The sequence below is a fragment of the Cyprinodon tularosa genome, unplaced genomic scaffold (genome assembly GCF_016077235.1).
Source record: "Cyprinodon tularosa strain WSP-4 unplaced genomic scaffold, ASM1607723v1 ctg3, whole genome shotgun sequence".
NCBI lineage: Eukaryota > Metazoa > Chordata > Actinopteri > Cyprinodontiformes > Cyprinodontidae > Cyprinodon > Cyprinodon tularosa.
Genome location: NW_024039007.1, coordinates 423,053 through 436,863, shown reverse-complemented (window position 1 = coordinate 436,863; position 13,811 = coordinate 423,053). Strand labels below are relative to the sequence as shown.

General features: G+C 37.3%; 1 protein-coding gene across 1 annotated transcript; it reads left to right on the top strand.

Annotated features, from left to right (window-relative positions):
• The first annotated feature begins 4,423 nt into the window (after positions 1–4,423).
• Positions 4,424–12,313, top strand: inf2 (inverted formin 2). The gene is made up of 5 exons (XM_038291459.1): positions 4,424–4,610; positions 9,333–9,743; positions 11,335–11,450; positions 11,554–11,713; positions 12,276–12,313. The coding sequence occupies exons 2-5, from the start codon at positions 9,347–9,349 to the stop codon at positions 12,311–12,313; spliced, it is 711 nt and encodes a 236-aa protein (XP_038147387.1). The 5' UTR covers positions 4,424–4,610; positions 9,333–9,346.
• Positions 12,314–13,811: the final 1,498 nt, after the last annotated feature.

Below are 13,811 nucleotides of genomic sequence, written 5' to 3'. Positions count from 1 at the left end.
AACTTTTTTGTATCTTGAGACACCAGGTCTTTTTTTTTTTTTTTTTTTTTTTTTTTTTTTTTGCTTTACACCCAGGGTGAACATTGCACCATTTTACGTCATTGTTGTCACTATTCAATATTATAGTAATATTTCAAACCCCTTGGCACCTTTCACAAAACATATTGTTTTTTTTTGGTTTGTTTTGTTTTATGTGATACATCAAAGCAAAGTAGTTTATGAGAGTATGGAACATTTTATTGTTGCTGTTGTTTTTCTAAAAAGTTTTGGATGCAACCAGCTTTGCCTGCAGGTTAAGCTGCAAGCGTCATGTCGCAACCTGACTTTCCTTAATCCCTTTCCAGGAATTTTTTATTTTTTTAAATATATCACTTGTTTTTGTTTTTTTAAACAAATTACCTCCTCAGCATACAGTTAAATTCCCTAAAGAAATGCGCATTTGGACTCAAATGTGTTAAAGCAGAGACACATCAAAAATTTGAAAGACTACGGACCTTGGATTGAGGCCCCTCCTCCTAGGCGTGTTCCAAATGTAAAAGAAACCATTTACCCACCCCTCATTCTTCTGGGTTTTCGGAGTCTTTTGGGGTTAATTGTGTATTTGGCCAACTGAAACATGACTATACTACTTATGTAAACTCTTTGGTTGTCATTGCTTTGTATCTGATTTGAAATTTGCCTAGAATGGGCCTTCATGCTTTTAAAAACAATAACATCTCAAATACAGGTTTCTCTAGTGCAAACTGCTACAGTTGACTGATACCCAAAGGTGTTGAAATGTTTTCAGAAACACTAAGCAGAAACCCAGTTGCATCCAGAACTCGTTATTATGGATGCATTCTTAATGTTCTTTGGGAAGAACTCTATCCCAGATTTCAAGAAGCGAGGAGATTATGGGAGAATCTCAGGAGAATAATTCAACTACTAACTTCCAAATTTAACTGACATCTATCACAGTTATATCTATCCTCTTATGATGGTTGATAGGCTGCAAATATTAACTAGTATTTATAAAGCAATCGTATCTTTCGAAGAGGACACAACTTAATGGACATCATCAAAATGTATTGAATAAGCTGTCAGTCAACCATATTATTAGAAGCAGAAAACGAAGAGGCAAAAACATGTTCACACCCAGTTCACAATGACTGGTGAAGGAATAGAAAACTCTAAAATTCACACAAAAGAGGTTTTTTTCCTCCAAAGAACTCATGTTACCTGTAGGTCTGCAGTGCCCTATATAATATATATAATTTCACCTGACTCTAAACACACCAATAGATAAGAAGATGATAAATTAACTGCTTTATATGAAACCATTTAAAATACTACTATAGTACCGTAGTATTATAGTAGTATCAACTCGGAAAACTTGGTTATGTTTTTTTCTTGTTTTTTTTTTTTTTACAAAGTGCGGCTAAATGACAGCTTTTGTGGACACTTCCAACAACAAAGAGAAACATAACAAAGATAAAGACTTTGAAGATAAGGGATCTGTTTACATCGTATGTGTTTCACAATCCTGTTCCACAAGCTAAGTTTGCAATCTGTTCATGATGACTTCATGATGTTTCCTCAGAATATTTAAGAATTAATTTGCCAAATTTTGGAAACAGCGCTTTACTACAAAAAGCTTGTTAAAAGTCAGAAATGGGTCTTCATGTCTTACTAATAGCCCCCATGATAGAAGCTCCATTCTTTATCATGACAATGCAGCTTTTTGTTATGATGCCTTTGTTTTGTTTCTCTAAAGTAGGGCAACAGCTCAGAACATTTCTGCTTTTTTGTCACAAGACAGATTTTGATGTCTTGTGACGGCAAAATCTGTACTGCAATAATACAAAAACCTAAATTTGTTAACACAGAATTCCAACAGAAACAAAAAACCCAGGCATTGTTGTGTTATGAATTGAAGGAAGACCTTCTCACTCCTCTTGAAGCTTAGATTTAAACCTGCATCCACTTTCAAGAGTCTGATTTAGTGAATCTTATTTTGTTTTCATCCTTCTGCACATTTACTTTCATCCTGAGATCAGGTCCAGCTGAGGGGATGGTGTGTTTGTGTGGGAGGATGGACCAACAACTGCTTCTATTCAGTATAGCATGAACAGCTTCAAATTATACAATCATACACTCAAGGCTAGAGGAAACTGCTATTTTCTTTTCAAAATAAGAGCACAATTCTGCAGAGCCTCTGAAATTCGATGCAAACAGGAAACAGCTGGATTATTATATATTTATTAGCAAATTAGAACAAATAAATAGAAAATTTGGCTTTTATAACTTTTGACTTTTTGTATTTTTTGTTATTGTTTAGTATATATATTTGATGTTATCCAGGGCCCATAAGGATGGCACTATTGTAGTATAAAATTTCATAGTACAATATAACTGCAGAGCTAGGATGATACTGAAGGTATAGTTTTACCACAATGTTTATTTTCATTTATCCTTTATTAATTATTTTTTACGAACAAATTGATCAGACTATTCTAATTTTATGAACATTGGTTGATTGGGACACATTAAAACATGCAATAGAAACTTGTTTTATTATTTTCTGACCAGACTATCATTCCCCCTTCTAATATACCACACACAGTAGCTACCCATATGGCAAAATCCAAAGCATCTGACTAAAATTTAAATGCAGCTTTCAAAGCAAATCAACGCCAAGTAAGAGAAAAGGAAAGTTGGTAATTAAGTTAGGGTTACTCGTGCAAATTTTGACATAAAGGATAAATCATGTTTGAATAAGGAGGAAAAAACTGGAATTTTAATAGGAATCAATATTTCAATCTGGTGGAACCTCAATGTATTATATCATAATCAAATTATTTTAAAAAAGGACTAAAAGGACTGAAACTATTCAACTCATTTCATTGAACATTGTAGAAAGAAAAAAAAAAGGAGGGGGAAGCACCTCCAGTCATGCTTAAAATTACATTTATGTTACTTTTTTATTGATGCACATAACACCCAGGGCAGTGGTCTGCTCTTACATTTTTTATAATGCTAATATTACATATAAATTAGTACAGTTGTTGAATTTTTACCTTGCAACTGTTTTCAGATATTAGCCTGGGGTGTTTCTGCATTGATTTCGCATTTTTTACATGCATGGCATTGCCTCTTAATACAGTCCATCCCAAAGCATGTTATATACTACATACTTTTATATCAACAGAAGGAGGTCAATTATAACAAGTTTGTCATATTTCTCAGTGGTATTTTGTCACTACTTGAATGAGTTCATGGCAAAGGGTCAACCAATAGAGATATAGAAAGGGGGGGAATCCCAGTAAACTTTAATCCACGAAACTCCCTCTGGCTTAACTATGTTGATTTGAGGAACCAGCCTCTCTGGTCTGTTCAAGTCAGTTTCTGTTTCTCAATTTCCATCTTAAAAAGAGGGCATTATTTGAGGGAAGCAAGGACTGGTGTGATTTCTGTGAAAGCACTCCTCACCAATTTTCTATCATATGTGGATATAATATTCTGTAGAGAGGCCCCTTCTTCAGGGTCAGCCTATAGTGTAGTGACCCTTTAGAGATCATTTAGAAATGAAAAGACTTAGACTCAACTTTATTTATCCCATGGGATTACTCCTTTAGGAAAATTCTGGTTCCAATAGCTTATATAGAGTAAAAATGGAAGTGTTAAATTAAGATGCCATTAAAGATAAAAATACAGCAGACAATATAAAAAGAGTGTATATAGTGCAAAAGAGCATGAAAAAGTTGTAATGTCCTGGAATATGTTTTATGTCTTTAGATATAAAAATATCTGCACAGTAGAGAGCTAAGGAAGGACTACACAGTAGTTGACTTGTGTTATTGCACAGTGAGAGAGAAGAATATTGCATGAATGTAATGTTTTTCAGAAGATGTTCAAGGTGTGTGCTGACCCTTGTCCCTCTTCCTATCACCCCTCCTTCATTCAGATGAGGAGTTGCACAGCTTGATGGCTTGAGGAACAAAGGACTTCAGCAGTCTGTTGGTCCTGCATTTGGGGAGAAGCAATCTCCCCCTGATTAGGCTCCTCTGAGTGGTGAAAGCATTATACAGACAGTGGCTGGTATCGCCATAATGTCCAGCAGTTTGTTAAGTGTCCTTATTTCTTGCACCTTCCCTCGAGAGTCCAGCTCCCCAATCGCAGACTCACCAGTTTATCCAGTCTAGAGCTATCATTCATGGTCAAAACAACATTTTCGTATTCAAATTAAACATTTGTATTGTGTAATATTCTAATTAACGATGTCCTGGTCCAGTGAGCCGAGCCCGGAAATCTCCGATTTTCCTCATATTATCTCATACCTAACTTGATTTTTCCCCCCCTCCCATCATCCGTCAACCCATATTAAGCATTCCTCTTATTCTGAAACATCCAGCCGGATGCAGCCGCTCAGTAATGCGTCTGCTTTGAAAACCTTCAGTGCGTAAAAGCTCAGGGGCCGCAGGCTGCAGTCCGCATTCCTCAGACAGGGGTCCATCCTCTAGCAGGGCCCTAAACATCAGGGGTCAACATCTCATCTATTGTCTGGAAGAGGAAGACAAATGCCTGCTTTTGTAAAACTCTAAAGAAGAAGCGATTTTATGGAATAAAACGAGGTATGGCATTACATTCATTCTATGATCTGTAATTGGGTAATATATGCATTGTTTTTTATGTTTAAGTCTACCTCGTGTACGGGCTGTCCCGTTATGCCCCGTGTGATGCGCAAACAAATGTGCGCTTTTTTTCTTACAATGTGATTGGAAACTGGCTCTATGACAGGATGCAGCAGTCCTTTAAATCTATCCTGGAGAAAATCAGCCACCAAACTGTTGCAGGCTATATTTACCTATAGGAGGAAGGTAGAGGTGAGAAAATAAACAAAAGTGTGCAAAAATGCACGCGGAGGAATCCTGTTTTAAGGCTGTTTCTGGATCAGATGTGTGGTAGCACATGGTTTTTGACGTCCCATCATTTGCTGGCAGCCAGGGAATGGGGAAAAATGAGGGAAAAGAAAGTAAAACATTGTATTTTGTTTCATTTTACAAAAGAAATACCATTGACTAAAACCGGTCACTCCCTTTGGCAACACAGAAGGGAGGAGAAAACATCAGCACCAGATGTTTTCTCTGCCATTTTTGAGCTCTGTTGATTGTTTATATTTCACTCCCAAAGACTCTATATATAATTAAAACAAAGCTGTCAAGTCAAATCTTTCTTCCACTGTCTTTTATTTCAATGCAGATTTTAAAAAATGGCATAGAAAAATACTACAAGCACTAATTATTGAATTATTTCAGGTTACATTTATGAACTTTCTTAATTAAGTTTGCTATCAAATAAGGAATCAATATATTTATGTGTAGAATAAATAAAAGGCTCAGCATATGTTTTGGAGGAAATAAATCCGTGGAGATGTTTCTGCACATTCACAAGTGTTGATGCCGCCACAGTGGCAGTGGGCTGCTGTGTGGGCGCTGGAAGCAGAGGATCTGTGAGGAGGCATGTCTTGTGTGGAGTGAATCAGCCTGCTATAAGAGGTACACGTGGGAGCTCTGGCAGACAAGGTCGAAGAATTAAAGGTGCCAGTAACTACCTGAGGAGAAGGCGTAAATGCTGGGTTAGGTTGCTGAATGTCATCGGTACATTACAAGCGCATCTTTTGCAAATTAGAATGTAATCAACACATTTGTTTTAGAAATTCAGTTCAAAAATATGATTACTTACATCTACTGAACCCCTCATTTCTCAGGGGATTAAATGACTTTAAACCATTTTAAAAATGGTAATGTCTTAGCTTACACAACCATGCAGAAAAAAGCTGTGCAACATCAACACCCTCTATTGGAAAGTTAAGTCACAAAAAGCATTATTAATTGGTTGACCTATTTAATGCTAATTGAAAATTATGTGGAAGGATAACATGTAAAAGAAAATGTGGTAGAAAGATGTGCACAAATAACTTTAAGCAAACATAATTCAATTAAAAATTAAGCAAGGCATTAACATTATCTGTGATCAGTGCTTGGGAGTGGTGGCCTCGGGGTTAGGGCATTGTGCTTGGGTCCCAGAAGTTCTGAGTTTAAGCCCCACTCCCACAAAGGTCACATGTAAAAGATGGCTGGCTAACAAAAGATTGGACCTTTTTAGGGAAAGACAATAAAAGTAGATATAATTTGAACAACAAGCAAAACAGTATAAACAATGTGCTCAGTTACCAAGAGCATTCAGACAGACCTGACTTATTAAAGTCAACTAAGATTACCAAAATTGCCTCAAAACAAACAACTGACCTAAACGCCACAGTGAAAACATGGAGTGTTGCTAAGAAAAAGACTAGATAAACTAGACTAAATAATGCAGATTAATTGAAGGCCACTATTAAAGAAAAACCCTTAAACGTCACTGACTAATCGCCTTCTTTGTGATTCTGCTTTGATGAAGTAATTCATGTAAAACATGCACAGGTATATGGCAGAGAAACAATATTTTACATCTCTATGAATCTATGTAATACAGGAATTTTCATTTTTAACCCGAATTATGAAATAGAATAATTCTCAGTGATCACATATTATGTAACCTGCACCCATCTTTGTGTAAAAAGCTCACACTAAAGGGACATGTTTGTCAAGTGCCAAGTTTCCTGTCCTGGGAAAGTCCTTTCCTTCCCTTTATCAAGTTCCTGAGCCAAACTGGGAAGTTCAGCTTGTAAGTCACACCCCAGCCTGGCTTAGTCACAACAGCTTCTGTTTGACAAAACTCCCCAAACTGTCCAAATCCCCCTAACTTCAGGCGTCAGCTATAACTTTTACTGCTCTTCTACTTATAAAAAGAAAAGTGACGAAATGAAAGTGAAAGTGGGAAAAAGATCACAGAGGATAATGCCTTTTAGCCGGAACAGGGCAGGGAGCATTTCATCCTTTTTTTTTTTTTGTCTGAGAGATGAACACAGTTCTTTGAAGGGTTTTCAGAAGGCCTTTTGTGAACAACCATTGTCTGCCTGCTTGCTGCCACGGTAACACTCTTCACAGTGGCAGCAGGACTAAAACGCTGCAGTCAGATTTGACAAATGTCTCACCAGAAAATGTGAGAAAATAAAGCACGATTTTTACCTTAACACCACGCAGTGACTTAAAATCTGATGTCGCTTCTTTTTATATAATTTCACTTTTTTTCTCTCTCTCTCTGCCAAACACTTAAAACAGACTCATGCAAGCATTTTTACAAACTGCTTAGAACCAGTTTGATAACAAAAAGGACTGTGGGAAAGGCATTGCTGCAGGGTAAAACAGACCACTTAAGGATTTTTCTTTACCTGACCTTTCATAGAGGGCTGTGTTTATTTTTTTCTGTTTATAACTTAGTGCCACGTCTGTATATGTAATGCATGCCAAGCATAAAATTATCTGCAGAGCACATTGACTACCTAATATTATAACTAACGCTCCTTAGAGACAATGAAAATAAATGCACAAACTTTAGGGTTTAAACTATTGTTGAGTGTTTTTAAGGAAAGAGTTTCCATTTTTTTCAGCTTGTATTTGAATGTGCTTTTTCAGGAGTCCAGGCCAGGGTTTGTGGAGCTTAGCAAAGAGGAGTGACTGTGTGCTGTGGTTTTGCCAGAAAAGGCCAGTTTTGTGGTCCATGGGCCCATTTATGTCAGCATCAGCATGTTTTTAACTTTTTTCTGCACAGATTGTCAATGTATTTATTTTCCAAGCTTTTGCCACGTGCATGTCGTTGCTTTTCTAGCCTGGTTCAATCTGAAAATACCCAAATATACAATATTTATTTGATAATCCTGTGAATCTCACACTGGCCGAAAGATCACCAAACTAATTATTTGGGTGGGATATAGTGATGCTAATGATGACTTATATTTGTCTTAATTTGTTACCTTTTTTTAACAATGTTTATATCAAGCATGATGGCTTTACCCAGATGGTAACGTATGTGATTAACTCATTGAGCAGTAGTATCATATCGGATGTCAAACGATATGCCCAGGTCATTTCTAGGTATTTATTTTTTATTTAAGGATCCCCATTAGTCTCTATGAGAGAAGAGACTACTTCTTCTGGGGTCTATTTTCAACAAAAATGATCACAATCAGTGCATACAACAAACTTACAGTAGAAACAACATTATTAAAAAAGACAAAACAAATAAAACAAAAGCATTTTGTTGCCATTATTGCTTTTTGCAATAATGGCAACAGAAAGTTGAGTGAAAGGACAACAATATAAAGTGAAAAGGACAAAAATGCCTATAATAATGGAGATTATGGCGAAATAAAAGGTATGTTCATGTACTGTACTTTTATCTTTTACATGATTGACTCCATCGATACAATGTTGAATAGAGTCCCATTGTTTAACGTCAGGTTTCAACTTATTTCAATTGTTTTCAAATGTTATTGAAACTTAAAGTACAAGCCCCTTAAGATGAAACCTCCTTTTTTAAGGGGGTCCTTAAAAAAAAAAAAATATACTCAAAAAGCAACAGTGTTCCTTTATCTCTAGTCTCAAATCTTCCTCTTCATTTGACCTCCTTAAATATGCTTGGAAAAGAACATTTAGCAGAGACGTTTTGTGGTTTTTACCATCCTAGAGAATAATGTCTAAGACTGCTTGACAGCTTTTAGATCAGCAGCCAGTTCGTCATTTTGCCGGTGTAGCTTTTTCTCACATATTTTTTCCTTCCACTCCACTTTTTTAAAATGCTTGGATACAGCTTTATTTAAAAACAGCTTCCTTAGTAATTGTATTTTGTTTTTCTTGTGGCCTTTTATGACTCATGGTTGTGTTAATAAGAATTTGCCAGGCAACATCAAGCAGCTTTAAAAAGTGCCACATTTTTATTTAGTTTGTGGCAAGATGTGTACAAGAAAAAAAAAACATACATATATCTTTCTTTCACCTTTATTTCAATTTTTTTTTCTAGCTTTTCGATAAATAATTGAAAGTGAAAGAAAGAGGGGCCACACTGTTGAATGCTGGTTGTGTTTCCGGGTTAAAACAGGCGCTGTCCAGCTTGCTGTGAGATTAAGCTGGAATTTTTGGCAGAGCTTTTGATGACTGGACGGCTGACATATCTTCTGCTCATCCCAAAGTGCAGACTCGTCGTTTCCTATTCTCTGTTCCTGCTGTTGAAGTCGACTGTCAGCCTGCTTCCTCCAGTTTAGATAGAAGTGGCTTGGCTGTATATATAACAGGAAAAAATATTGGATATCAGAAACTGGCAGCCGCAATCAGCAGTTTAAAATAGGCTGTTATGATTTCTAAAGAACATAAATAACAAAACCTTAAATGCTTTTCATCAATCCCCCCCTGCAGGTCTATCGAGCATCATGTCGGGGATATCCGATGGGAAAAAGAAGTGGGCGGCAGTCAGGGATCGCCTTGGCTCCTCTCAGGACTCCGACACACAGCAGGAGGCCAACCTGGAGAGCGCCGATCCTGAGCTGTGCATCAGACTGCTGCAGGTTCCCACTGTGGTCAACTACTCTGGGCTAAAGCGTCGCCTGGAAGGCAGTGACCAGACATGGATGGTTCAGTTTCTAGAGCTGAGTGGTTTGGATCTGCTCCTGGAAGCCCTGGACCGGCTCTCTGGCCGTGGCTGCTCCCGCATCGCTGATGCCTTATTGCAGCTCACGTGTGTCAGCTGCGTCAGAGCGGTAATGAACTCATCAGCAGGGATCCACTTCATCATAGATAACGAGGGGTACATTCGGAAGCTCTCGCAAGGTTGGTTCAGTGATCTCAGATGCATCAGTAAATACGCACCCTACTAAATAGTTTTGAGTTCAGTAATAATGTTTAAGCACTGAGATAATGGTAAACACCTTTTCCCTATATTATCTAGTATGGGTGGATCAGTCATAACCCACATGATGAAGGTGCTCTCTGTGACTCACTCTGCTAAGCTGAACCTTCCTGTTATGCACTGAGCTGTGTATATATACATGCTCATGCAAAACTGTTTATACCCCCTGAAAATGTCCAAATTTCATTACATTAAAACCACAAACTTTACTAGATTTTACAGAATTTTCATAAAATATGTTCATTTCACATTGCACATATTTGTTAGACAGAATAAAATAATACCTGTCTTTATATATCTTTTGAAAATGTCCGTCTATACTCTGAATATCCAAGTTACTGTTTAAGTTTTTACAAAAAAACTCAGAGACAACTGAACCCCTAAAAAGATCTGTGTGCATTTGTAATGAGAAACTTTGAGCATCTAATTCAGGAATTCTACTTATTGAGATGTTCCTCTTTTTTAATGCATGGCTTAGGTTCAGTCCACTTAGACAAACAGCTTTGTTCAAAATAATAATAATAATCCAATGTATCTCAGACTGTATCCTTGATGTTTATGTCCACCTCCAGGCCAGTCTCAGTCTTTGTGATATGCTCACCTAAAGCCATTGTGCGTGATTCTTCCTTGCTACTTTTTATTTTGCATGCGCCTTTCTAGTGTTTATATATCCAGTGAGCTATCCAATTCACATCGCTCCACTACTCCGACTGTAAATTGAAGACATGGGGTCAGACTATGAACAGAATAATAATGTACCTATCAATATTGTAGCTGTTTAAGAAAAGCTGCTCAAGAAAAACACTCCCACAGCATTATGCTACCACCACCATGTTTCACCATGGTGACAGTGTGAGGTTATCTTCCTGTCTATCATAGCATTTTGCATTAACTTCAATTATGGCATCATGTGACCAGATGCCTTCCTTTCCTAGTTATATTTTCAAATAATGGCTTAAGCACTTCTCCATAAGATGTCCAAAGCTTGATATTATGTTTTTTATGATGCCTTTATTTAGACTTCTTCACTCACCTCCGCTGTGTTTGTCGGTCTCAGCCGTTAGTCCTCTAACGTTGTCTAGCAACACTCAACGGATTTCACACTAAACCTGCTCTTTTACAGTAAAGAAATGAAAACTCAGTTTACTTACATATTAAGTGACTTCTGAAGGCTTTTAGTTCTGCTATTTTTTTTATTCGGTTGTATTAGAATATTTTTTTTATTGCCAAAAGTAGCATCTAACTTTTGCACTCTAAAATACTGACATTTAGGGTAAAAAAGCATTATATAACGCATTTTGTCAATACATCTTTAGAGTACTGAATATTGGATTTTTTTGTTGTTGTTGCAGTAGAGGCACTAAAGCCAAAGTTCAACTCAAGTAATCTAAGAGATAACAGGGCAAAGCATCCGGTTTGGATATAGACAAGAATTGGGCTTAGAGACAGGGAAAAAAAAGATTTAACCGAAGTGAGGACCTTTACTTTAATACATATTACAATATTCTACAGCCTTGGACACCTCGAACATCATGGTGAAGAAGCAGGTGTTTGAGCTCCTCGCAGCTCTCAGCATCTTCTCTGCAGAAGGACACCGTCTGGCCCTGGATGCTCTGGATCATTACAAGGCAGGAAGATAGAAACGTTTACTACATTTTCACCTGCTTTTAGAGCATGCACTAAATGATGTCATAAAAGCGTTTCTCATTATCTCCATTTCTTCCTCTCCAGGGCTTGAAGACACAACAGTATCGCTTCAGTGTCATCATGAACGAGCTGCAGGCCACAGACAATGTCCCGTACATGGTCACACTCCTCAGTGTCATCAACGCGCTCATCTTCAGTACAGATGACCTGAGACGGAGAGACAGAATCAGAAAAGAGTTCATTGGTAAGTTCTCCATCTGGGAGCAAGATGATGCCCTTATTTATCCGTCTGCAGTAGGTGAACGCAGATCAGTAGCTTTAGCTTTGTAACACATTTCTTTGTCACTAGGTCTCGCCTAAGAATAGGTCCAATGGCCTAATTCTCACACAAAACGCCTGAGAACTAAGTGTGTGCAACATTGTGTTTTCACAAGTTTAGCAGCACAGCCAGTGACTGAGAAACTGTCAGCAGACTTTGATGGATCAAACTAAATTAAGGTTTTAATCGTTTCTTAGACAGTAAGTTCCTTCTGGAAATTTGAGCCCTAAGAAACACACAGCCCCCATAAATCAGTGTGGCAGACAAGAGAGCTGCAGCTAAGTAAACGCCTCATCTCCCACCACCTTAAAGCAATTAGCCAGCTGATTGACCCCTCCTACTTAGAGATTGCTTACCTGAGACAACCTGAAGCTGAACCTGAGCAAACAAACACTATATGATGAGCGATCCTCAAAATAAACATTTCCAAAACTAACTGAATGCTGATAATTGGATCTGTATTTTTTAAATATTTTTGATTTTGCAGGGCTCCAGTTACTTGACATCCTGCCACAATTAAGGTAAGCCTGCAGTTTATTTTCTTAAAATGGTTAGCACCCTGCTGCTACAAGTTGGTCTGCATGTAATGGTTCACAGAAAAATCAAATAAAGGCCTAATTATTTGCAGATAATTAAGAACAAATGAAGTGGGGGGCTAGCGAGGCACTAAGTACCTGCAGACAGGAAGACAGTTCAAGCATAATCACCTCTGCTGCATGAGAAATGTCTCAACCGTATCAGACTGCAGTCTGCTTAGGGGTGGGAAATAGGATTGTTGGTTTCCAAGATGAGTATGGAAACATTTGTTCTGATTTTGTTTCCTATCCCATTGTCTAAAATGTTTTTTCCTTTCATCCTGGCTCCCCGTGTTCCTTATTTCCATCGGCTTGTGCCTTCATTTGATTCCTGCCACAAACATTTCCTGCCTCTTATTTTCTTTTTACTTCTATCCTCTATTTACTATTCCCCACCTCCATGGTCTTTATTGTGGGTGTCTGTTGCATATTTAAAGCATGGCTACTGTAAAAAAAAATTACATTTGGAACCAATTGTGTTTTCTTCACTTTAGCATCCAGAGCTTGGATCTGGGATGGACAGTAAAACTAAAATTACACACATCTCTTTTAAGCTAAAAAAAAAAGAAAAACAAGACTTTCAAGATGGCCAGATCAGCTGCTGTAAGCAAAGCAAGCAGATGAAAATTTAAACAACTGAGATAATAAAAAAATGTAGATTTTATAATTTCAGTCACCTTTCTGTAAGTTTCAGCCTATGTCCTAAGTATGTCCTAAAGCTGCATCGTTTTACCTATCATACAGCAGCATCAAGTTAAGATTTTAGGTCTTGAATTTAACGTAATTTAACGAAACATTGTGAAGCCTTTTTTTCTATTTTAATTCTTTCAGTACCTGTGGTACTTGGTAAAATCGAGTACAATACGGTGTAGTTTTAGAATTGTGTTTTATGAGTTTTTAAACCATAAAAATCCTGGAAATAAACCTGTACTTTAAAATATTGATGTTTTAACTTAAAGGTCAAAACATTTATTTCGAGCTTGAACATAAAGGATTTCATTCTGTATTTTTATATTTGGCGTCCAGGGAGCAAGAGGATGAAGACTTGATTATTCAATGTGAAGCTTTTGAAGAAGCAATGGCTGAGGATGAGGAAGAGCTGCTGCAACTGTACGGAGGCATTGATATGAGTAATCATCAGGAAGTCTTCACCGCACTGTTCAACAAGGTGAGAGCAGAACGGAGATGGAATGATCCAGATAAGTAGGAACGGAATAAGTATTTAGAAAATGGCTTCAGTTTCCTTCAGATCAGAACAGCACTCCAATCCTTATGGCTGCTGCTTTCTGGCTCTGAAGCCTAAAACAAAAATTTTCTTAAGGGCCATAAACAAAAATGATCAGCACTGTATCCTGACACTTAATGGTTAATAAGGTTTTCAGATATATATCATAAAAACTTTGATCCCAAATCATTTTACCCTAGGATTTTATCTTTCTTTTCATTTT